Genomic DNA, 27652 nt, shown 5'->3' with positions numbered 1-27652 from the left:
ACGTTACTTTTCCAAGTTAGAAACATTTAAATGCGTTATAATCTTTTAATCTTTTTAAAGATACTCGTTAATACCTCTATAATGCCGATCCCTGATTACGGCAATAAAATAACACTTAACGCATAACTATGAAAAAGACATGCAGATTAACACCTTTAGTTATAGATAGTCACCTGCAATATGGACACCCTCGTTCAATTTTGTATCAAAAATCATCATAGAGCCGCGCCGACTTAAAATACGTGAGCTTGCCTAATACAAAAGTTTACTTTATTGAAATTATTTCATTCTTTTTAGAGCGTTTGAAGTCGGTTGTATTTTTTTTCTTTAGAAAAATAAATTATAAGCTAAGTATGAACGGAGATGAGTGTAGGATGAGTGGCGCGATCTTGTAGTCTTGTTAGTGACTAAGGCCGACATATTCCATAGACACAGCTGTTAATTGATATCCCATACAGCCAGTGGCAACTAAGGGACCTACAGTTTAAAGTGGAATCCGAACAAAAGTGTTTGCCTTAATTTCCGATTTGGTCTAATTATCAGGTTAGTACTGCGGATAGTCGTAGTACTCACTAGTGTGGATGTAATGCACTTTAGGGAGTATCGAATCCGCAGTTCATGTAGTCTAGGCAGGGCATGTCTATAAATATTCTATCATCAAGAGAGAAATGAAATATACTAAATCATTATTATAACATTAGGAGACCATTTAAATATCCTAGTTTGGTGACAACAAAGCGTCTTATGGACTTGAAACAATTTATCCCATACACTTTTTACATCGGTAATAGTTTGAATCTTCACGTATGTATTGTATTGCTATGTGATTGCACCTGTTTCAGCACGATACCCCAAACGTATTCCTATCAAATTCACAAGTTGTCCCACAATAAAGTATATATAAACAAATTATAGCAATCTTGTACATAGCCCTTGTACAGTAGATTTCTACAGTTTACTTTGTAGTTTCAACAATCAGTTCTCAGAAGCACGTATTGACAGTCTGCTTTGCTCTGAAGCACAGTGCGAGTGTAGAACAAATAAACACTCTCGTGATTGCTGTCTGCGATTCAGTAGATATTGATATGGTGAAGCCTTCAGAAGCCTTCAAACGTGCTTTGTCAACTCATCCGAGAGTGTCTATTGTCTTACTCGACAAAACACTAACTTTGTATCAGTAAAGATAAAAATGGCGAGTAACAGATTCCTCTGAAGAAGGACTTTACAAAATTTAAATTATTTGTAAGCATTTCAAATAAGGATGAATCTGTTCAAGTAGCTCATTGCTAAGGGTTGAATCCACAGTTGATGGATTTAAAATGTCCCTATTTTCATTAAAAACTACTATTATACTAAGTATACTTAATTATCCACACAGATTAGAAAATGTAATCAATGTCCCTTTAGTCCCTAAATTATTCTCTACTACAAATTGTAATTTTTTTTTAGTAGTAACGTTAGTAAAGGAACAAAAAATATATACTCTATTGCACATTTCACATTGTTGATATTTGTTGTTGTTGTAATAAAGCAGCAGAGCGAGCAAGTTGCAAAGGTTTTAGTGCTTTTGCTCTCATCATCGGCCAAAAACATTCAAAATGGTGATTGCCTTTAAAAATTAAATAAATTATGTATGTATTTTTTTTTTTAACATACATTATGAAGACTCAAACACTTTTTACAATTGGACCCACGTGAGTATAAACAATATCAATGTAAATCAATAACGGAAACGTATTTAATCCAGAACGTTGAGTTTTACTTACAGAGACTAATGTACTCGTAGTTTATCGATAAAAAATTGGGTGTAAAAAATTTGAAGGTGGTTGAGAAAATAATGTAATAAAACACTGTTTGTTTACATTAACTTTAAATTCAGGTCTCCCAATATTGCTAAACTAAGCAAATCAATATTCCAAGTTTGTTTATTCATTTACCACCCACGCCAGAAATATACAACCACAAAGGGTGAGGCGAGGATGGGACGGACAGCCCTTGGGAGCAAATATGGTTAATAATTCCACCTCAGGCGGGCAACTGTCTATACTCGTTTGAGCCTAACAGTCAGAGTGACAGAGTACTTCAATGATAAAAAATAACTCGTTTATTAAAAATTCCAGTATTGTAAGAACTTCAAGGACAAAAAGTACAATATTATTTGGTGGAAGTATCACTAATGATCTTAATGTTTAGAATAATTCGTGTTAACAACGAATCCAGTGTTATTTTATACCAAAAAGAAGATTGTTGAGATAAACTTAATGATTAGTATGACATTATATAAATTGGAGCCATTTTATCCTAAGTAGCTAATACCGCAGTCTTTGTGGTATTCTCCTACAAAAATTTTGGCTAGCTTTCACACCTACATCTTGGCAGTCATATTCGGCCCCACATTGTTTTAACTTCATTTTGTTACTAGTGTAAACCAATTATAAAATAAAAATATTAATTTGTAAACAAATGAAATTGTAGCTAAGGCAAACTCATACCTCGTGATTTTGACTGAACCAACTTTTAAAAATATATAGTTTTCTAAACGTTGAAATATAATAAAAGGTGAAAGCGTTTTTCCGAAACATCAACCAACTTTATAAACATGCTAAAACCATGGTTTACTATATCCAAGTTCTATAATCAACACACAGCTAAAAATTGCAGCGAGGAAGTCTTATATTACCTTTTAAATGATATCCAACCAACCATATAGGGTTGAAATGGACCACTACATTTATTTACTACATTTATTTAGGTACAGGAAATCTTACAAATTTGGCCGATGTATACTGGTAGCCACATCAGTGACGGTCGAAATCGATCATTATAGTATTTATAAACCGTTTTAGCGAATTTTGTAAACATGTAACTATACCTAATAGTGCTAAAAACCATGGTTTACTATATCCGCGTACTATAATCAACACATTGCCAAAAATTGCATCGAGGAAGTCATACAGTAGCTTTTACATTATATCCAACCAACCATTTAGGGTTGAAATGGACCACTACATTTATTTACTCTCGACTTGGCTTGAATGTTTCCTCCGCTCACTGCGGTATGTGGCTTACACGGGGTTCACTTTGAAGTCTGTCAGAGCAAATGCCGGGGATTCCTGCCCTGGGCTTGGCTTGTATACTTGTTTACTAACTAGGAATGTTCAAGTGAACTGTACATTAGGGTATCGTCTTAATTGAAATCTTTTATTTTTGAATTGGTAAATTTAAATATTTTGTGTGTATTGTTTCCCACGGTTGCTCCTTTTGCTGTAAATAGTAGTTATCGTAAGTGAAAATCATAGTTGCAACGTCAGATTAAGGATCTAAAAAGTTTAAAACGTCGAGTACGAATCGTTCCTCTAATGGTGCTAAATAACTGAATGTATCTGCTTGCTGTATTCCAACGCGCTAAGAATAAGGCCTTTAAGGGACGGTTACAGTTTATTCAACGAAACAGTATCCAGACAATTTCAAACCAGTAAACAACCTTACTATTGATCGTCAAAATAAAGGATTAAAAGTAAAGTCAATTAAGTTAAGTCAATTTAAATTTTAGGGACACTGTTCCCTTAGGTACGCGGTAAAAAGGTTATTTTACCCCTGGGTTGAATTTATTCTTACAAATAATATATAGTATCTATCCTTACTTGTCTTCCTTACGCGGACGGGGTTAGTACACACCATTTTGTTAACGGCCGATGATTATAATGTAACGATATATGCCACGACATAAAACATTTTATGTCTCAAATGAAATTTTGAAAGCACGAATACAATGACAAGAGGAAGACAGAAGTAAAAGAAATGATTGGAATTATATCCATACACAACTTTACGATAAAAACCATTTATCAGCAGATATTCTGGTACTGAAAAGGAAAAAGTAAGCATCAGACGCAGGCCCTAAATAACTCAAATAACAACAACAACGTATTTTAAATAATATTCTCAGAACATTTTGTAGAAATAAACAAGTTTCGATTCATTTATCAATTTATGGTTGCCTAATGCCCTTTTCTCCAAATTAATATTTAGTTTTATCTATTTAAATTCGTATACAGGATGTCTGTTAGTTTCTTTAATAGGCTATTACAGTTTTCAATGAAAAATAAATGACAATGTTCTTATATTGTTGAAATGCTAACCCGCACCTCAATGTCACAACCAATACAAATAATGTATTTTACTAAAACTAAAATTTATAACCATTAAAATGGTATATTACATGTAAATGCAACACTTCAGGACTATCATTATTTTTTTAATTGTTCACCCTGTTCAATTAACACAAAAACACATAAATGTCAGATATGTATGTTGTACATCTCACATCCGATACACACATTTGAATAATTACTACAAAATACTCTGTTTCAACAAATTTACCACACTTTCGTATTCATCTGGTTGTGTGTATTTTGTTTATTAAAACAATCAGGGTAAATTTGTTTACAGTATAAGGCATTAATTTCAATGATTTTGTTTCAAAATCCGGTGCAAAAAGAATGGCTCATTCGTAACAGTCCACAACCTAAAGTCCAAAAAGAAAATCTAAACTTATCAGTGAACCTGAGGGCACCCGCATGTAAACATGGGAAGTTGTACAGAGACTTTTAAAATAATATTTTACAGCCTTAATTTATTCAAGATTTATAATTTGACATTCCAGTACCATATGATACCAATGTAATACAAACACATACTTATTTCATTCTCAAAACATATCATGTTTTTAAATTTGTTTGTGCATGCAACCAAATTTAGTATTTGAATAATTTAATGAAATAAACTTAGTAAGACCTTTGTATGTTAAATGTTAAAATTTTCATCAAAACTAGATCTACAAATAATTGCAAACCTTATGTAATACTTTGTTTCAAATCAACTAACTCGCCTTAACAAAATATTAAAAATTGTATTGTTAACATAGCTATTCCAAGGCTATAACTTACAATTCACGAAGTATATTTCTTAAAACATTCGAAAATATTAGCAATATAAATATCATACATGTTGCAAACAAGTAAAACAACAACACACGATTAAAATACTAGTAGAAATGTTTAATGCGTAGATCGCGAAGAACAAGATGCAACTGGAAATAAGAAATTGTCCTTCTAGTCAACAATGAGTCGCACAGCTGATTGTAAACAAATGTTCCGACGCACGGTTCATACAACAATCACAACGGTAAGTGACGTTCTCCTACATGACGTAATAGGAGTTAATAAATGTTGTAATGATTTAATTGGCTAAAAAAAGTTTATAGATTTTAACTATGATCATGCATTTCAATTGGGAAAGAGTAACATTGGATTATAGAATAGGAATATTTTGTATTGAACGTTTTAATGGTGTTACTAAAAGAAATGTTTAACGCTATAAAAAATAAATCAATTACCTACTTACAATAATTATAAACAAATTAGGATTTAGTTTTAGGTGTAAACTCAACTACGTTTGGTAAGGATTTGCAATGTATAGTAAAAACGTTAGGATATAATTTTGAAATTATTTCCTTGTTAAGATGTTATAGCCTAATACTTACGGGTTAATAATTCAACGTATTTTTGTAGGTACTAAGTAAAAGGCTACGATTTCACTTTCAAATCTTTTGACTTTGCATTGGATAAATCACCATATGAATGTTTTATATCCTCAAAATTTTATAAACATACTTAGGAAAATATAGTTTTCATTCTAAAATAAATATTCTGAACCGTCTTCAGTTTCATAACTAAGATTAAGTTACATTATTTAGTTAGATAAAGAGTAAGTCGTATTCTGTTTAATAGGTACCAAAATCACGTTTTAGCAGTTCAAAATTTCACATTTCACAACTTAATAAAGCACTCCTTACCTTCAATGGTGTAGTGACGTCTTATTCATACAATAACAACAAAACACGGTTTTAGTAAAATATCAGCAACAACACTTCTAAAAGATCCGCCATATCACATATCACACTCAAATCACAGTAAACATAATTAATTACGTAAACACGAAATACAATAGTGTTGTAGTAGTAAACACAATAGTGAACCACACAGAAACAGGACGCGACTGGAAATAAGACGTCATATTCTCGACTGGACAACAATGAGTCAAGAACAGCTGTTTGACAAGTGTACCAACCTCCCCTCACGAATTATGCCAGCTATAGTCTTTCGAGTGAAACTATTTTGGATAATTTAATTGAAATTTATAATAGTGTTATATAATTTTAGTAATAGTAGTATTTTCAGTGAAGCTTCATTAGAATCAGACTGAAAACAAGTTTAAATAAACCGTGTACTAAATAATTAGTTTTTGAAGTATTGTTTGACTATTTCTATTGTAAAATAAAGAGAGTAGCTTTTACCACAGCTCTATTTGGTAACATTTTTATTACTAATTTATTTAAGTGGAAAATGATCTAAAACAGGAAAGATTTGGTGCTAATCAAATCAGAGTTTTTTTTTGTGAATTCAAGTGTATTTTTTTATAAGACGGTTGAATATAAATAAGATAAACAGAAAAGTTACCTTTATACTGCAACGGGAGTGTTGGCAATGAACTTATTATAAACTTCAACACGGTTTCACACATATAAAATTTTCTTTTTAGAATATAATTTAAACCTTTAAACGAAATAATATATTCAGTCAACTTTTTTCTCTGTATTCTTAAATAACACGTTAACAAATATTAAAACTTTGGTACGGACGAATAATATAGTTATCAGTTGCATTTTAACACATGGTTTTGCATTAAATACAGTAAATAACACTGAACATTTAAAGTAGGGTATTAGTTAACAAAATAAACACACTAAAAATTAGCTAAAAGTTGTTACTATTTGTGAAACTGTAGATCTTTCAATCAAAATAGGTACCATAGTTACACACATTAAAACTGTATAATGCACTGTTCTTATCGACAAAAAAAGTACCTCTTGTGTAATATAATACTTTACTTTGAATTGACAACCATACAAATGTAGGTATTTTAAGCCAATATGAATAGAAATTAGTGTAGTACGAGTGGCACGATCTTGTTATCTTGTTAGTGACCAAGGCCGACATATTCCTTAGACACAGCTGTTAATAGCCTATAAATATTATACTGCAAAAGATCTCTACGTATACAAGGTTCACAGCAATATTCCCAATGGTTTCCATCTATTTATAATTTTTTTATTTACCATGGTAGTTTCCCTCTATTGAGACTAAACTATCAAATGCAATACGATAGATTGAATCGATTCTTGATTTAATTTAAGAATTTTTACTCAAATGTCCACAAAATTACCTGCAACCTTCAGCGCGAATACAAGCCTTGCTTTGATAGTTGATATGTGAGGAATGTACAGAGAAATATAAAGCAAATTCCTGGAATGGTCGCGACCCGTTCCATTGTCAGACATTGTACAAGGAACTGCGGAATTGGAAATGTTCCAAACAATGAGATATTTCAAAAGTTGCAAACTTTTTGATTAATTATGACTGGGATTCGCTTGACAATTATTGGATTTCGTGTTTTTACTGAGATGTTTTATCAGTTTATTTTTCAAGAGATTGCATTTGATTGAAATGTCACTGCGACGATTGAGTTAAAAATAGTAGTATACGCATGAATATAAATAGTGAGGTACAATACATACAATGGGCTAGTAGGTGTGAATATAATTTAGAATCTTCAACTGGCCATGAATGTGAATATTGTAGCTGATTAGATATTGCTAAAAACAAATATAAAACACAAAGATATTGTTCCTGTTTAGTTGAATTCTACCGTGAACCTTTGGCTCTGAAATTAACACTTCATCGATTGAGTCCCTGCAGTACTGTTATTTGCGATATTGAAATGTTTAAATTGCTGTCACTTACATAACGTAAATACAGTTTTCGAAGAACTGGAGAAAAACTAAAGAAACTTATGTACCCACTTTATGAACATATGTGGTTACTAGTTTGAAGATAAAAGCTCATAGAGGCTTTATGCGACTGATGTAGAGATATATGACTTTGGAGTTAGGGGCTTATACTTGTAAATATGTAACTGCCAATATTTAGTATGGTCATAAATCCATCCACTGCCTTGGGCTTGAAATTTGTGTATAGATGCATCAATCTTTAAATGTGCATTTTCAATTTGAGGCTTTAAATCTCTCTTCTCAATAGTTAAGGTGGTAAGGCTTCTAAAATCTGCAATACATTCTTTCTCATTAACTAATTTTCCATTTTGATCCACTGAATATTTTATAAATTTGATTCTCCTTACTAAAGTCCATTTTATTGGCAGAGGACAAGACTGAAGAGTATTTTTAAGTTCAGTTCTAATCGATTCGCCAACAAATTTTATCATTGTATATGGACATTTATTGCAAGAATTGACGTGTCTTTTAAAATGACCAACAACATTTTTCTTACAAAAATTACAATTCTTGTGATTTTGTAATATATGCGATTTTAGAGCCACATTATTATCACAGATTAAATCACAAACCTTGCACAGTTTCACCTTCATTTGATGCATTACCTTGTAGTGGCGGACCAAATTGCTCTTCTTGGACAGCGAGGCGGGACACAGTGTACAAGTCGGCATCACGCTCATGAATGAAATACCACCCGGATGTCACTTCTATATATAGACTCTCACCACCTGTCGCATGACCGCTTCACATGACCCGTGTGGCAGTGCCCGCGGCCGGGAGCGCACCCGAGTTCACATACAAACCTCGCACTGTCAAGTTGATGATTTTGAGAATATACTTGTGAATGGATGTGGATTGAAGTTGTACAATGGTATTGAACATTAATATAGGCTTGTATAGGCCAAGAGCTGGATTTTTAAAAAAGTGGTCAAAAAAAGCTCACCATTTCCAGACGTGTTTTTCAGTATTAAAAAAGTAAAAAATTTATATATGGGTGTATAGGTCGAGAGCTAGGTCCTTAAGAAAAGTGGCCAAAAAAAGCTCCTGGGGCTTCGGACATTTTTTTCGCCGAAAATTTTAAAAGTTCTGGGCCAAAAAACGCCGGAAGTGGGGTAAACCCAGCTTATTACCACTACTTTACATTTACACTTGTAAGGGTCAATAAATATAAGAAATAGCTTTTTTGGCTTGATATTGAATATTTGATATAGGCTTGTATAGGTCAAGAGCTGGATTTTTAAAAAAGTGGTCAAAAAAAGCTCTCGGAGAAAAAATGCAAAAATGCCAACATAAAGCCTCTAAAACGTCTCCAGTGCCCCTATAAACGTCTCCATACCCTCTAAAAATGGGCATAAAAGTAGTGGTAATAAGCTGGGTTTACCCCACTTCCGGCATTTTTTGGCCCATTTTTAGAGGGTATGGAGACGTTTATAGGGGCACTGGAGACGTTTTAGAGGCTTTATGTTGGCATTTTTGCATTTTTTCTCCGAGAGCTTTTTTTGACCACTTTTTTAAAAATCCAGCTCTTGACCTATACAAGCCTATATCAAATATTCAATATCAAGCCAAAAAAGCTATTTCTTATATTTATTGACCCTTACAAGTGTAAATGTAAAGTAGTGGTAATAAGCTGGGTTTACCCCACTTCCGGCGTTTTTTGGCCCAGAACTTTTAAAATTTTCGGCGAAAAAAATGTCCGAAGCCCCAGGAGCTTTTTTTGGCCACTTTTCTTAAGGACCTAGCTCTCGACCTATACACCCATATATAAATTTTTTACTTTTTTAATACTGAAAAACACGTCTGGAAATGGTGAGCTTTTTTTGACCACTTTTTTAAAAATCCAGCTCTTGGCCTATACAAGCCTATATTAATGTTCAATACCATTGTACAACTTCAATCCACATCCATTCACAAGTATATTCTCAAAATCATCAACTTGACAGTGCGAGGTTTGTATGTGAACTCGGGTGCGCTCCCGGCCGCGGGCACTGCCACACGGGTCATGTGAAGCGGTCATGCGACAGGTGGTGAGAGTCTATATATAGAAGTGACATCCGGGTGGTATTTCATTCATGAGCGTGATGCCGACTTGTACACTGTGTCCCGCCTCGCTGTCCAAGAAGAGCAATTTGGTCCGCCACTACAAGGTAATGCATCAAATGAAGGTGAAACTGTGCAAGGTTTGTGATTTAATCTGTGATAATAATGTGGCTCTAAAATCGCATATATTACAAAATCACAAGAATTGTAATTTTTGTAAGAAAAATGTTGTTGGTCATTTTAAAAGACACGTCAATTCTTGCAATAAATGTCCATATACAATGATAAAATTTGTTGGCGAATCGATTAGAACTGAACTTAAAAATACTCTTCAGTCTTGTCCTCTGCCAATAAAATGGACTTTAGTAAGGAGAATCAAATTTATAAAATATTCAGTGGATCAAAATGGAAAATTAGTTAATGAGAAAGAATGTATTGCAGATTTTAGAAGCCTTACCACCTTAACTATTGAGAAGAGAGATTTAAAGCCTCAAATTGAAAATGCACATTTAAAGATTGATGCATCTATACACAAATTTCAAGCCCAAGGCAGTGGATGGATTTATGACCATACTAAATATTGGCAGTTACATATTTACAAGTATAAGCCCCTAACTCCAAAGTCATATATCTCTACACCAGAGAGTATTAAATCAAAACATGCAGTTTTAAATATAAAAAATGATGATAATAAATGCTTTCTTTGGTCGGTATTAGCAGCTTTAAATCCAAGGAATGCTAAACATGCTAATAGAGTCTCCAATTATGTACCACATGAAAGTCAGCTGAATATGTCAAACATAAAGTATCCAGTGAAATTAGCTGATATAGATAAATTTGAAAAACAAAATAATATAAGTGTTAATGTATTTGGGGTTGAAGATGATAAATGTATATATCCATTAAGAACAACTAAACTGAATAGTAATACTCATGTAGATTTATTATTATTACAAGAAGGTCGTAAATCACATTATTGTTTAATTCGTGATTTTAATAGGTTAATGTTTTACTCTACAAAAGATAACCGTAAAAAGCATTTTTGCAAGTTGTGTTTACAACATTTTTACACTAATGATAAATTAGAGCGTCATATAACATATTGTAAGAACTTTGATGCCCAACGAGTGGAAATGTCTAAACAAGATACATTACAATTTAAAAATTATAAATATCAACTTAAAGCCCCATTTGTGATTTATGCAGATTTTGAATGTTTTATAAACTCAAACAATCATACTCCATCTGGATTTGCATTTGTTGTAGTGAGAGATTCTAAGATTATTTCTGAAGAGTTATATAGTGGTGCAAATGTTATGGATGTGTTTTTCAAAAGGTTATTTGAGACTTATGACTTCATTAAAAGTCAAATGTCGATATATATTCCTCTTGAAATGACTCCAGAGCAAGAGGCATCTTTCCAAAACTCAACTCATTGTCACATTTGTGAAAAGCCCCTATATTTTGATAGGGTGAGAGATCATTGTCATTCATCTGGCCAATACCGTGGAGCTGCCCATAATGATTGTAATTTAAACTATAAAGTAACAAAGAAAATACCAGTATTCTTCCATAACTTGAAAAATTATGATGGACATTTAATAATGCAACACTTGGGAAAGTTTGATCGTAAATTAAATTGCATAGCCAAGGATATGGAAAAGTACATTTCATTCTCAGTTGATGATTTAGTATTTTTGGATTCCTATAATTTTCTGTCCCTTCCATTATACAAATTAGCTTCCAATTTAAATACATTTAGATTCATAGACAATCCACTACTACAACGTAAAGGCGTATTTCCCTATGAATACATGATGGGACCAGATAAGTTTGCAGAGTCTCTACCTTCAATTGAAAAATTTTACAGTACTCTAACTAAAGAACATATCTCCCCCATTGAATATGAACATGCTAAAAATGTCTGGACCCATTTTAATATAAACAATTTACAAGAATATCATGATTTATATCTTAAAACAGATGTATTGCTACTGGCTGATGTGTTTGAGACATTTAGAGACCTGTGTTTAAAGGATTACAAACTTGACCCCGTACATATGTATTCACTTCCTGGATTAACATGGGAAGCCTGTCTTAGAATGACTGGTATAAAATTACAATTATTTCAAGATATTGACATGCATTTGTTCATAGAAAGTGCAATCAGAGGAGGAGTCAGTATGATTTCCACACGTTACGCTAAAGCCAATAATAAATATATGGGCGAACATTATGATCCCAATCAAGAGAGTGTGTATTTAATATATTTAGATTGTAACTCGCTATACTCCACAGCTATGTGTGAGCCATTGCCCGTGGATGGATTTCGTTGGACTAATGAGGTAGACTACAAATACAATCAAAATGATGAGTTTGGATACATTTTAGAAGTTGATTTAAAATATGATAAAAGCTTACATGATTTACATAATGACTATCCATTGGCACCAGAGAAAATGAATGGCAAATTAATACCTAATTTAAATGACAAAACTAAATATATTTTACATTATAAAGCATTACAAAAATATGAGGAATTGGGTTTGGTTGCTACAAAATACCACAGAATTTTAAAATTTAGACAGTCTAAATGGCTTGCGCCCTATATTAATTTTAATATTGAAAAACGAAAATGGGCTAAAAATGATTTTGAAAAAGACTTTTACAAATTGTTAAATAATAGTCTCTTTGGTCGAACAATTATGAATCAACGAAAGTTTCGTGACATATATCTCAAGGATGAGTCACTATTAACAAAATATGTCACTAATCCAAGGTTTGACTGTAGCAAAAAGTTCGATAACAATTTACATGCTATACATTTAAATAAATTAGTTGTAAAGTTTAATAAACCTATATATTTAGGAATGACCATTTTGGATATTAGTAAAGTAATAATGTATGATTTCCACTATAATTATATGTCAAAATTTAAGAACAAAAGATTTCTTATGACAGATATGGATTCTTTAATGTATTCTATAGTTACAGAGGACTTTTACAAGGAAATAGAATGTGACTTGCACTATTTTGATACCTCTGGATATAGTAAAGACCATTTCTTATACTCTGATAAAAATAAAAAAGTCACAGGCAAGTTTAAAGACGAATTAGATGGTCATATTATGTATGAATATTGTGGTTTAAGACCAAAGTTATACTCTTACATTCCTCTAAAATGGTTATATGAAGAAGACAAGCAAGCTTTAGAGGTGAAGAAAGCTAAAGGAGCCGATGGTGCTACAGTTAAACATCTCCTCAGACATCAACATTATTTGAACTGTCTTGCAACTGGGCAAGATTACTATGAGAATGTGACAAGGATAAAATCTACAAATCATCATCTTCAAACCTTGACCATGAACAAGAAAGTACTATCATTTGACGATGACAAGAGGTTTATTCTAGAAGATGGCATCAATACTCTTGCACTTGGTCATTATAAAATTGATGTTCAATAAATTGTATGTGTAGATATATAATAAATACAAATGTTAAAAAAACTCCAGTCTTTCATTTATTTACCCTTACCATCCACTTGATAGAATTGGTCAAACATAAATCTATATTTGCCATTATTCTTTGACCTTTCTTTGTCTATTACAAAAAAGCCATATTTAGTTTTATCCCAACATTGATGACAGAGATTTTTAAATTGGTCAAATGAAAAGTCATTACCAACATGATTGTGATATACATGTTTTAAATTTAAATCATCTTGTTTAAATAATATTAGGAAATTTACATTATCACGTAAATGTTTGTGTACTTTGCTATAAGATTGACACAAGTAAAAACAGTTAATATTTTTATGTCGACCCATTGAGAAAAATTGTGTAATATTTGGACTATTTATGTCATCAAATATGACAACTGACTGTGATTCGACATCATTTGGTGTGATTTCACAGTCAGTAAACGTGTGTAATTTTACTTCGTCACACAAACTAAATATTTCAATTATTTTTTTATATTTTTCTTGTTCTAAAGATTTTGATATTAAATATAAATTTGTAAATTTTAATCCTTCCTTTCTTACAATTAAATTATAAATTACAACTGTCTTCCCACTTCCACTTGGACCACAAATAACACATCGAATATTGGTAGGAAAAAGACCCAACTTCTTTGGTATATTTTCCTTAGTATGTACTATTTTAAATTTGTGTTTTTGTTGAATAAAAGACATTTTTTATATAATAAAAATGGTAAAAAATGATAATAAGAAAACATGTAAAAAGGGCAAAGGTTTATTCTTAAAGCCTTACAGGGGTCGAGGGTTATTGAATACTCTTATAAATAACCTTCCATTTCCACTTCACATACCATCATATCGCTACTGTGGACCTGGAACGAATATACGTGAGAATTTAGCTAAAAATGTACCTCCAAAAAATAAGTTAGACTCTTATTGTAAAGAGCATGACATATTCTACATGAATAATCCCGATACCGCTGCTCGGAACAAAGCAGACATGAGATTAGCAGACTTAGCTTGGACTAGAGTAACGGCCAAGGACGCAAATCTTGCTGAAAGAGCAGCTGCTTATGCCGTGACAAATTTGATGAAGGCAAAAGCAAAAATGGGAATGGGATTGAAATTTAATAAAAAAGATGGACAACTACCAGCTGTTAGAGGCCGCAAAAGACGTGCCTCACTTCCGGGGGGTGTACCTAAAAAACGAGCTAAAAAATCTAACACCAAGAGTAAAAGAGTGCGGAATAGTTAATTTAGACAGTTCATCTGGCACACATTGGACAGCATATCGTAAAAATAAAGATATTGTAATTTATTTTGACCCGTTTGGAATCCAACCTCCAAAAGAAGTAATTAAATATTTTGAGGGACATAAAATCTTCTATACTACTGATCAAATACAAGATTTAAATAGTTCTATTTGTGGAATTTTATGTTTATCATTCATAAAAAATTTTTGTTTATAAAAATGGATTCATTTACTATAACATTTTCGGGTACAGAGTCAGAGCTAAAGTCAGTGTTCTTTCCTCCCATAGAATTAAATGATGATTATGTAATTGGATTGGTAGATTTTCAAAGTTATAATTCTATATTTAATGTAAAAAAACCACTTAATACTTTAACATATTACAAAGTAGAGAAAAAAACATTACCAAAGGGAGAGATCTTAGTTGATGATTTAAACCGGTTATTAAATGGTAAACTTAAAGTTATAATAGATAAAAATGGAGAAGCATTAATTAATACTAAATCCAAACTTTTATTTAAAGGGCTTATTCCAAAATTAAATCAACTTAAAGGCAACAAATTAACCATTGGAGAAGGTGATGATGTTTTCTATTATGACCACAATGCTCCAGTTACAATAGAAATTTCTGAAGGAACATATGAGGTGGTTGAGCTTGCAAAGGAAATTCAAAAGCAAATTCCAAACTTTTTCCTTACAGCTAATAATAAAACTATGAAAGCGACATTACTTTCTAGCCACGTGTTTGATTTTACAAAACCATGTTTAGGGTCTGTTTTATTGGGATTTAAAGGTGTTTCTACTCCTGGTGTTCAGTTTGAATCTACAAATAAAATAAACATTAATAATGTAAATGTGATTAGAGTAAAATGTAATATTGCAAACGGGTCCTATTTAAATGGAAACAAATCACACACCATACATAGCTTTTATCCAGAAGCTCCTCCTGGCTACAAAATTATTGAAGTTCCAAGAAATATTATATATTTTCCTGTAAATAAGAGAAGTTTGGATGTTGTCAGTATTACGTTTGCCGACCAGCACGACAAGGCAATTGACTTTAACGGAGAAGAAACTACAATTACTTGTCATATAAAAAAGATATGAGAATTTATAAGAATTTATCTATAAGTGTGCAAAATGCTAGGTTCCTACGATCAATAGGACTAAAGTTAAAATTTTCTATTAATAAAAATGGAAGATTTTCTAGACGTTACAGGGAAATCCCAATTCGACGATAGTGTGGTTAAAATTACAAATCACTCCTATGTTCCCCACAACACTTTAGCAATAAATAATTCTGATGAAATTCGAATATGTATTAATAATCAAGATTTGCTAACTCTGCCATGTAGGAGCTATCTGTATATTAAGGGAGAAATTGAAAATCATGATAAAGGTCATTTTATAAATAATGCATTTGCATTCTTATTTGATGAAATTAGATATGAAGTCGCAGGTAAAGAAATAGACATTGTAAGAAACCCAGGAATTTCTAGTCTTATGAAAATATTGAGCTCTTACAATAAAACTACTAAATTGACAAATGTAGCATTTGATTCTGACATGAATTTAAAAGAGTTCCATAAAGGTGGCAAGTTTAGTACATGTTTGCCATTAGAGTTGTTAATGGGTGTATTTGAGGATTTTAATAAGGTTTTAGTAAATGTCAAACAAGAATTGGTGTTGAAAAGATCCAAAAATGATTTGAATTGTATATTAACAACCACTAGTGCTCCAGCGAGTGGCACTGCTGATATGATTCCTAAAATTACACTTAACTCAATTCAATGGGTTATGCCACATGTGATACCATCAGATGGGGAGAAGTTACAATTACAAAAGATGTTATTGCAAAATAAAAATTTGCAAATTGCATTTAGAAGTTTAGAGCTGCATGAACTTCCATCATATCCGAATACTACAAGACATACATGGTCAGTAAAGACATCTTCAAGTTTGGAGAAGCCTAGGTATATTATATTTGGTTTCCAAACAGCTAGGGATAATAGTGCACGAAAAAGAACTGATGAATTTGATCACTGTAAATTAAAAAATCTCAAAGTATTTCTAAACTCTGAATATTATCCTTATAGTGATTTAAATCTCGACTTTGAACATGGAGATGTCTCTAAAGCTTATGAGATGTTTATGAGGTTTAGAGAGACTTACTATAATACTATCCCAGATCCTATGATTAGTAGGGCCGAGTTTATGAAGAAATATCCACTAATTGTAATAGACTGTTCTAGACAGAACGAAACAGTGAAGGAAGGAATTGTTGATATTAAATTAGAGATTGAAACTGCAGAAAATGTGCCAGCAAATACATCTGCATATTGTTTGATAATACATGATAAAGTGTTTGAGTACAATCCTTTGTCAAATGAGATAAATAAAATGTAAATAAAAGATGAAAAACATTCAACAAGAATTGGTTGACTCTGCAAATCAAATACGAGAGAAATATAGAGCTTTAAAACGTGGCAAGTTTCTAGAGGCTGAAGAGAGGTTCCAAACATTTCAACCTTTAATTGAGCCATTACAAGAATTAAAAAAAATCACATCAGAGAGGCCTCGAATGGAGATTCTCCCAATGACTCCGTCTAGAATATCAATGATACCAAGATTGCAACCATTACAAACACACACCCCACAGAAATTAGATTTTGGTCTTTTAGCATCAGACTATTTAGGAAATTACCTCAGTAAAAGTAGTATGACAGACACTACATATGGTATTAGACGAGAAGCAAATAAATTTTTTATTGGAAATAAGGAAGTTAATATTGCCAATGATGATGTTACAATTGCAAATAAAACCTACAAGGGGACAAAAGGTTTGTGGCAATTGTTAACTTTAAAAGAACCTGAGGATTATACTCCGGCTGATTTGCAAAATTATAAAGAGATTTTAGAAGCTACAAATGGACATTTAAAGAGTTACAAAGATGGTGCACCAATTTCAAGTAATAGACATACTAAATATCTTAATATAATTAAACCTCTATTTAGATCTGTTGGTGAAGGTTTGAGACAAGTGACTGGTAATAAAATAGACTATATTTATTGGGATGATCCTAATGAGCTTGTAGATAGGTTAAGACTTCTTTGGCTAAGTCGCCAAGCCGGTAACTCAGGAGTGGATAATGAAATAGATTCCATTATTGAGGAATTGAGAGAAAGTGGAATTATTTATTAAATAAAAATATGTTTATAGATAAATTTTATCGTTTATATAATCCATATAATAAGCCTGCAGAACCCAGGGCTAGTAGTGAACCTACTTTAAATTTACAAGACGATAGTTGGAATGGTTTAAACCGTAAAATTGGTAATGTTAAAGATGGGGAGTTTGTAGATGATGTATCAACTTTGGGACAGACATTAACTAGAAAAGGTGATGTCTTCTTACAAGGTAAAACTAAATATGAGTTTTTAGAATCCAAGAATAAAAATTGGAATGCTAAAAAACAGAAAATTACTAATGTGGAAAAAGGTGAAAGTTTAGATGATGTGCCCACTTTACAACAGACTTTAATACGAACAGATGGTAAATTTGTACAAGACAATAATAATTATGAATTTTTAGAATCAGAAAATGGTGTTTGGAATGCTAAGAAACGGAAAATTACTAATGTAGAAAAGGGTGAAAATTTAAATGATGTGCCCACTTTACAACAGACTTTAATACGAAAAAAAGATGGTAAATTTATACAAGACGATAATAATTATGAATTTTTAGAATCAGAGAATGGTGTTTGGAATGCTAAGAAACAGAAACTTAGTGATTTGATGGAAGGTACAGATAGTAAAGATGCTGTGAATGTTTCACAAGTTCCAAAAATGGAAGCAGGCTATTGGAATTTTAATAATAAAAGGTTAGTACGTGTTAAACCTGCCATTGATGACACTGACTGTGTTATAAAAGAACAGACTATAACTTATAATAAAAAACTATATTGTTTTGATGCCAGAAATATATTTATAAGAAATCTACCAAAAGGGGAACATTCGGATGACATTTGTCTAATGTCACAGGCTATGCATTACGATGGATCAAAATTTGTATATGGAGAAAAATTTTTTAATTTGATGGAATATAATCCTGATTTATTAGTTGCTGATCCCACATCTTTGAGTGGATTTAAGTATATAGATAATAGACCATATATACCAGAAAACTATGTATTTAAAAGAATGGAAGATAATCTATTGATTGGGGCTAATGGTGATGTATTTAGAGTTACAGGAAAGGATGATGTTATAAAAAATGAATGAAATTGCATACGAACTTCATAAGCCTGCAAGAAAGAATTTCATTAGAAGGTCTTTTAAAGTATTGGGTATAAACGAAACCATACAAATAGATTTAATTGATATGCAAAACTATGCTAGAGAAAATTCTGGCAATAAATATATTTTAACTTTAATAGATACATTTTCTAAAAAAGCTTATGCTGCTCCACTAAAGAATAAGACAGGGTTAGTGGTTACAGAAGCCATTAAAACAATTCTACCAAAGGGGGTTAAAAACATTCAATCTGACAATGGAAAAGAATTTTTTAATCAATATTTTAGCAAACTAATGAAAAAATTAAATATTAATCACTATCACACATTTTCTACAACTAAGGCTGCAATTGTGGAGAGGTTTCAGAGAACTTTAAAGAATTGGTTATATAGGGAATTTAGTGCTCAGGGGAGTTATAAATGGTTAGATTTACTTCCAAAGTTAATTCGAAAATATAATAATAAGGTGCATAGATCTATAGGAATGAAGCCTAACCAAGTGAATGTTAAAAATAGTAAATATGTGCATGAGAGGTTGCATGAAAGGACTTCTAAAGTAGTGCAAGTTAAAAAACCAAGATATAAGGTAGGTGATAGTGTGAGGATTTCCAAGTATAAACATGTTTTTAGTAAAGGTTATACTCCAAATTGGACAGGGGAACTATTTACAATAGCAGAAGTTAAGAATACAAAGCCTGTGACTTATATCTTGAAAGATGAAAATGGCAATATAATCAGGGGAGGTTTCTATACAGAGGAGTTGTTAAAGACCAAGTATAAGGACATGTATTTGGTAGAGAAGGTAATTAGGAAAAAGGGTGATTTATTGTATGTCAAATGGCTTGGATTCCCAAGTAGCCAGAACTCATGGATTTCCACTAAGGATATCCAAGGGAGCGCGTCACCACTAGAGACGAGATGTGGGAGCATGGGTCGAGAGCAAGAAGCCTGGAGCATACCCACGCCATGAGCCGGGAGCACACCCGAGTTCACATACAAACCTCAATCGATTTTGAGAATATACTTGTGAATGGATGTGGATTGAAGTTGTACAATGGTATTGAACATTAATATAGGCTTGTATAGGCCAAGAGCTGGATTTTTAAAAAAGTGGTCAAAAAAAGCTCACCATTTCCAGACGTGTTTTTCAGTATTAAAAAAGTAAAAAATTTATATATGGGTGTATAGGTCGAGAGCTAGGTCCTTAAGAAAAGTGGCCAAAAAAAGCTCCTGGGGCTTCGGACATTTTTTTCGCCGAAAATTTTAAAAGTTCTGGGCCAAAAAACGCCGGAAGTGGGGTAAACCCAGCTTATTACCACTACTTTACATTTACACTTGTAAGGGTCAATAAATATAAGAAATAGCTTTTTTGGCTTGATATTGAATATTTGATATAGGCTTGTATAGGTCAAGAGCTGGATTTTTAAAAAAGTGGTCAAAAAAAGCTCTCGGAGAAAAAATGCAAAAATGCCAACATAAAGCCTCTAAAACGTCTCCAGTGCCCCTATAAACGTCTCCATACCCTCTAAAAATGGGCCAAAAAATGCCGGAAGTGGGGTAAACCCAGCTTATTACCACTACTGAGTAACGAAGTAGATTGATGAACCTTAGGTAAGTTCAAATTAAAAAGCTTGTTAAGAACTATGGTTTAAAACAACATGCTGCATTGTGATAATAAAAGTTTGGGATCCAGATAGTCCATTGACTTGACGACACCGGTATATGAAACTGTGACCTGACTGTGTCACTAAGTCATGCTTCGTATATCTAAATTATATACATTTGTATATATTCCATGAAGTTTAATTGCAGTGAGAATAGTATTATTATTTTTACGTGGGACCGTACATTTACAAAACATACTAGGAAGATTATATTGAAGACTGCTTCGTAGGTTCTTTGTGGATAAATGCTAATCCAAAGGAATGGCTGCCAATAAAAAAATATCGTTCTTTTCAAACCTTTTTTAAATAAACTTTGTATTCATATGGTTGTAATATCATGTTTGGTTTTATGTAAAACATACAATTTATTTACTCACGTTCATGGAACAGTGCAGATTTTTGACAGACAGCACAATAAAAAAATATATAAACGTATTAGCGTGTCAAAATATGAAAGTGTAGAATTGGCAAAAACACTCGTAAACGTTTTAGATGCGAAACTTCAGGGCAGGATACAGTTTAACTCATGGGAATGGGAAGGGAACTGAAGATAATGAGTTGGAAACTGAAAGGATTGAAAAGGAAACTGAAGAGATTTGGAAGAGAATTGGACGGATCGGTAAGGGAACTGAAGAGACTTAAGTTAACTTACGGGATGGAGAAGGAAACTGAAGACATTGAGGAGGGAACTAAAGAGATTGAGAATGAAACTGGAGGGATTAAGAAAAAAACAAGGGTACTGAAGAGATTGAAAATGGAACTGGAGGGATTGAGAATAAAAGAAGGGAACTGAAGAGATAGAGAAGGGAACTGAAGGGATTGAGAAGGGAACTGAAGAGATAGAAAAGGGAACTGAAGAGATAGAGAAGGGAACTGAAGGGATTGAGAAGGGAACTGAAGGGATTGAGAAGGGAACTGAAGGGAACTGAAGAGATTGAGAAGGGAACTGAAGGGATTGAGAAGGGAACTGAAGGGATTGAGAAGGGGAATAAATGTGTTGAGAAATTAACTGAAGGTATTGAGGATGGATTTGAAGGGAAATCTCCCAAAAAGAAAGTAAAGCTAGATAAAGTACATAAGGAAGTTCTATCTTTCTCAAAAATATTCTTTTTACTCACCGAAAAGGCCTTGAGAAAGACCAGACACTGTATTATGCCCTCCATGGTGTCCCCGGTGAGGCAGAAGGTGCCTGTGAGATGGCGACCCTTGCGTCCTATGGCAGAAGCGGTGATGGAGGCTAGGCTGGGGCCCGACGGCACTCGCAGCAACCTCTCCAGCGAGGAATCCATCACTAGTGACTAAACTGCCATCACTTCACTCATTCGACCACTCACGACAACATTCTACCACACAGACTCTCCAAGGTATACAATAGTCACTCGCTAACTTCAGGGAACTTTTGAATTGTACGATTTGATGTAAAACTTGAGTAAATCAATATCCAACGATTTCACTTGATCACTTGGGACCGCATTCCTCACTAAGTTGACACGTTTGTGGATACGAGTTGGTCACTTGTTGAACGTCATTATTATTTTATCACTTGAAATAACATTTTCACAGGAAGATTTTGATTATCAGGCGGTCACTTAATCAATATCATCATAGTTTATGACATAAGCCTGTGGAAAGATTATGAGTGTGATTACTAGAGGTTTTAGTATTAAAAAAATTATAGCTATGTGTTGAGGGCAAATTTTTAAATATTCTTGGAAATTGGGAGAAATTTTACCAGTAAACAAGTCAAATACTAGTAGGAATTCATAGTGTAGTGTCAATAAGTGAAATTTTTTCTAAACGTGTAAAAAATGTAAACGGTTCTTCTAAATTTACTGTTCTATATTGACAGAATAATTTTCTAATAATAATTGTGCAAATATCAAATTAATTTATCTAAACTACAACCTAATCTTAGTACAAATTTCAAAGACTACACAAACAATTTAAACAAAAGCTTTCAAAGTGATGAGAAAGGTTTAGAGTTTTGAGTAATGAAGATTGAAGTCGACTCCTACATAGTCTGCGATGAAATGGTTTAAACGCTAAACCCTGTGACATTTCATTAAACGTTATCACGGTCACTGGGCAGACGGTGTTTGAAGTATGTAATATTATAGCACAAAGGAGAGTAATCAGTGCCTGGGATACATTTAGGTTGCATTAATGTTTAGTCTAGGTCACTTTAGTGTAACAGTTCATGAAGCAAATAGTAGCATGGCGATGCTGTATACTATTATAACCTCAAACTATGTACAGTGTATATTGTACTAAACTCCAGCCTGTCTACTTCATGTGAAATTACATCGTAGTCAAGGGATATAGGTCTAGTTTTGTGCCGTGAATATATCAACAATAGTGACGTCGCTACTTAAGGTAGAATCAATTGAAGCTAGTTATGTGACTATTTTTACGTAGATAAGCATTTCACATCCTTTGCTTTATTTCTCAACTGTTCTACTTCTCCTTTCGTAGTTCTCCGTACGTAAAAAATGTCTCAGAAAAGTTAAGGCACATAAATTCAAAATACAATGTTTGGACAGTTTTCAAAAGTAAAGATACAATTCGTAGCCGCCTCACCAAACTTAAACCTTAAAAAGGAACATCGAAACGCAAAAAATATTGTCTATAAAATTCCTTGTTCGTGTAATTCGTAAACTTCGTAATTTCGGTGTAATTTCAGTCTTCAAATCTTAATAACGATTTATTGAAAATATGCAAGTTTTTAAGTTGTTTCTTAAATGAACAGTTTCTAATAAAGTTATAATATTTATATAATCAATTGTGGCTAGTTAAGTCACCATTTTTCGAAGAGTCAGTTGTCGCTATTGACGTCAATATTTTATATAGAGTCAGTTCTAGTAAGTGACGTTACCATTTAATGAAGAGTCAGTTGTAGCTGATGACGTCACTATTTAATGAAGAGTCAGTTGTAGATGATGACGCCACTATTTAATGAAGAGTCAGTTGGGGAATGTTGCTGGAAGTCAACAGTACCGGAAGATCAAATAATTTATACCTGTGCCGCTAGGTCAAAAACTACAATGTTTGCAGTGTCTGTAGATCAAAAGTCCCAGTAAGTCAAATAATACAGTCCGAGCTAAAAACGTGGTCTATGTTAAAGCAGTTGACTTATTGGGAATTTGACCTAATGCAACAGCAGTTTTAATATATCGAAATACGGTAAAATACAAGTTCAGTTTCGCTGAGTCAACAGTGCCGGAAGATCAAAAGCAATAAAAGTGAACGTCGATTCAGTGTAAAGTAGACCTCCTGCAACGCTTACTACACAAGCAAAACTCGCTTTTAGTTACTTCGTGTTTTGTCATAATTAGAATAGAGCTAAAATTATCATATTTGGTACATAGCTTATCTATTAATGCTTATTGCCAACTGTTTGGTCAACACTGTAAATAGGTATAGTTTATGTAATGAAAAGCCTTTCGTCAAAATTTGTGGCATGAAATACACGCAAGGACGATCTGAAAATTTCTGGTTATTATATACGTTTGTAAAAGGAGATCCATTTAATTTTAGAACTATTTTATGAGTTATAATGTAGTCTACACATAAACTGTGTAAATGTATTACGCCTCGGAAGGGTTGAAACCTGTCCAAACCATCATATATATTATTAAAACGTAAATGGGGTTTTTTCACGATTCTGAATCAACCAGTCGACGGATTTTCATAATTTTTGTGTTCAAAGAAAGATAATTTTGAGAACTAGGGAATGTCAAAGCCATAATTTTAAATTAGGGTCCCAGTTTTTTAGAAATTAAGTTTTAGTTTTTAAAAAGTCTATAGCCGATGCTAACCTTCTCCAATAGTCAATGCTTCTAGCTAGCTTTTAGTACAATATAATTTGCTTAACATAACAGCTGTAACATTCAGCATTTGTGACACAAATTCAGCATTTGGAAAAAAATTCAAATACATACTAATGGTTGACTTATTTATACTATGTGTAATGTTTAAACAATACACATTTATTGAGAGTTACTGAATTGTCCAAAGGAAGTATTTGCAATTCTATTTTCTTGAACTCTTAGAGAGCCTTTGAATGTTATTAGGCTAACGAAAAAGCGTTGTGCATGTTTACTAGTGCTACTCAGCAACGAAAATAATTTAATTTATCTCTAAAAAACATATTCTAAAGTGCACTGAGCAGCAGTCTAAGAAATACTATGTAACTTTCTCATATAGTTACAAAATGCTCAAACTTGCATTGTGACATTAATTTATGAATCGGCTTATATTTCTCCAACAGTTATTCATCTGCAGAATATGTTCAGTGTGCTTTTATCGTGTCTAATAACATCAAAACACAAAAACCTTGCCTAAAATGGTACCTATCTTGACACATTATTTGCAGTGGCCTATATTACGGACCGTGGCCCACTGGGTTGGTAACATCATTGAAAGTAACACGATATTTTGGCTGGAAGAGTAAATACTATTTAAACAGCTACTGTCATGACAGGAAGGTCATATTTCTTTTAAACTAGATCACATTATCCTTTATAAGTTGATTAACAATGCATGTAAACGTCAATATTTACGTAACAGCCAATTTAAATCTCTTTGAAAATGCCATATTGCTATTTGATTTGCATTATTTGTTGCCAATGAAGCCACACGACCATATAAACGAGGAGGCCCCCAACCGTCGATTTCGACGGCTTTCACCTAGTTCCTTATATACCGGGTAACCGCTGTTCATGTGAAAACGGTAAAACCCAAACTCAAACGATGATGATGATGTAGCTACAACGTATTGTTTGAAATTTAACAGCTGAAAATAAGTGAAATAGAAAAGGTTTTTGGTTCAATCCATCAAATTGTAATTGGACACTAGTAAGTACTAGTGCACTTGTTGCTACCTCCCCCCTTCGGTTTCATGTATTCCTCTCAATCAGTTCAAACCTAGGAGGATTAAACATTAATGTTAATTAATGTTAAATCCTCCTAGGTTCAAACCTGAAACACCCAGATCGAAACTCGCCTGTCGTTATTTTAACATCGCCTTATTTTTTTACTATATTTTTCAAAAAAGAAAGATTACATTGATTTACTTTGGATTTTAAAAATGTGAACGTTTTATTTTATTAAAGATTTATGGTGATAGGTACGTAAATATTGTGGTGTAGTAAAGTATATTATATTGTAGTTAAGTGTTAAATTTTGAAATTTTAGGGCGAATCAAGATGAATCATTGTTTATAACATGGGTCTCTCCTACCTTAACACACATACCAAGTTTCATAAACATCGGTTGGAAAAGTGTAAAGATAAATATTTGTATGTAAAAAATACAAAATGGCGGATATCTGGTTAACGAAACGATTTTGGAAAAAATGTTATTCTTGATTTTCTGTTTATTTTGACCCAAGGAATTACTAGGTAAAGTATCTTCCCTCTTATTTTAACACCCTGTTTATGATGTATTCTTATAAGTGAAAAATGTAAGCTGGTAATACAGAAAGATGTTTTATAAATAATATGAATGTACTGGTGATCTGTATATTCATCTTTTTCTTGTCCTTAGAACTGTACATTAAAGTCCACTCAGCAGTCGCATCGTACGATGTAGTTCTTTCCATGCGTTGCGAAATGCTAAATTTGCCGTCCTCTTCAACCCAAGTTATCTATTGAACCACTGATTGTAAAAAAATCCAAAAAATATATTTTACGCATCACACTTTTGGCTACAACTTTGCCACAGACAAAACCTCCCTAACCCAAAAACAAAAAAAATCTCGCATGCTAACTTTTTCATGTTAGAAATCACGATTTAAAACCATTTCACCATACAAATCAATTTTTATTATTTAGATCGGTAAATAGTTAAAGTTCCAACAAAATAGTCATCGAGTAGGACTAACCAAGAAGCTCTGTGCCAAATTTCAAAATTTTAGCACAACTTTAAGTACACCAAAACACGAAATTATTGAAGTCATGCGTCGAGAGGACTATCGTTGTTTTTAACAGATTATACTTTTGACCTTCCGGCACTGTTGACTCAGCGAAACTGAACTTATATTTTATCTTATTTCGTTATATTAAAACTGCTGTTGCATTAGGTCAAATTCCCAATAAGTCAATTGCTTTAACATAGACTAAGCTTTTAGCCCGGACTGTACTATTTGACTTTCTGGGATTTTTGATCTACAGACACTGCAAACATTGTAGATTTTGACCTAGCGGCACAGGTATAAATTATTTGACCTTCCGGGACTGTTGACTTTCTGCAACGCGTCCGTCAGTTGTAGCTAATAACGTCACTATTTTATGAATTCAGTTGTAGGTAATGACATCACTATTTTATGTAATAAGCTGTAGCTAATAACGTCACTATTGTGTAATCAGTTTCAGACCATGACGTCACTATTTTATGTAATCAGATGTGGCTAATGACGTTACTATTTTATGTAATCAGTTGTAGCTAATGACATTATTGTGTAATCAGTTGTAGGTAATGACGTCACTATTTTATGTAATCAGTTGTAGGTATTGACGTCACTATTTTATGTAATCAGTTGTAGCTAATGACGTCACTATTTTATGTAATCAGTTGTAGGTAATAACGTTTTTATTGCGTAATCAGTTGTAGCTAATGACGTTATTATTGTGTAATCAGTTGTAGCTAATGACGTTATTATTGTGTAATCAGTTGTAGGTAATGACGTTACTGTTGTGTAATCAGTTGTAGCTAATGACGTTACTGTTGTGTAATCAGTTGTAGCTAATGACGTTACTATTGTGTAATCAGTTGTAGGTAATGACGTCACTATTTTACGTAGTGTCAGCTGTAGCTACTGTAAAGTCAGCTGTACGTCGCTATGACAACCCTGGGCGCCGCACCGACGACTCTCGCCGATCAATGATAATGAATCGCTCTTATCTTCCGCTCTGATTGTTATCTATCCGGTTATTTTCTAAATTTATCACCAACACATTTCCACTCTGACGATGACGCAAAGTTTATTGTGATTTCAGCCAATAACGATGCGTTTC

At 32.8% G+C, this 27652-nt stretch overlaps 1 protein-coding gene across 12 annotated transcripts in view; it reads right to left on the bottom strand.

Moving 5' to 3' along the window:
* LOC128988189 (neurobeachin) overlaps window positions 1-27652 on the bottom strand; it is a 632264-nt gene that overhangs the window by 601521 nt on the left and 3091 nt on the right. For all 12 annotated transcript variants that reach the window (XM_054409436.1, XM_054409438.1, XM_054409442.1 and 9 more), the window contains exon 2: window positions 21758-22261. In XM_054409436.1, coding sequence (XP_054265411.1) covers window positions 21758-21928 — 171 coding nt within the window. In that variant the 5' untranslated portion in view covers window positions 21929-22261. The remainder of the gene's footprint in view (window positions 1-21757; window positions 22262-27652) is intronic.

The sequence above is a fragment of the Macrosteles quadrilineatus genome, unplaced genomic scaffold, assembly GCF_028750875.1.
Source record: "Macrosteles quadrilineatus isolate MER2022 unplaced genomic scaffold, UCM_ALF_1.0 Scaffold_2__2_contigs__length_208266976, whole genome shotgun sequence".
In the NCBI taxonomy this organism is placed as follows: Eukaryota; Metazoa; Arthropoda; class Insecta; order Hemiptera; family Cicadellidae; genus Macrosteles; species Macrosteles quadrilineatus.
The sequence above is the reverse complement of the archived record's forward strand: the minus strand, read 5'-3'. Positions and strand labels throughout refer to the sequence as shown.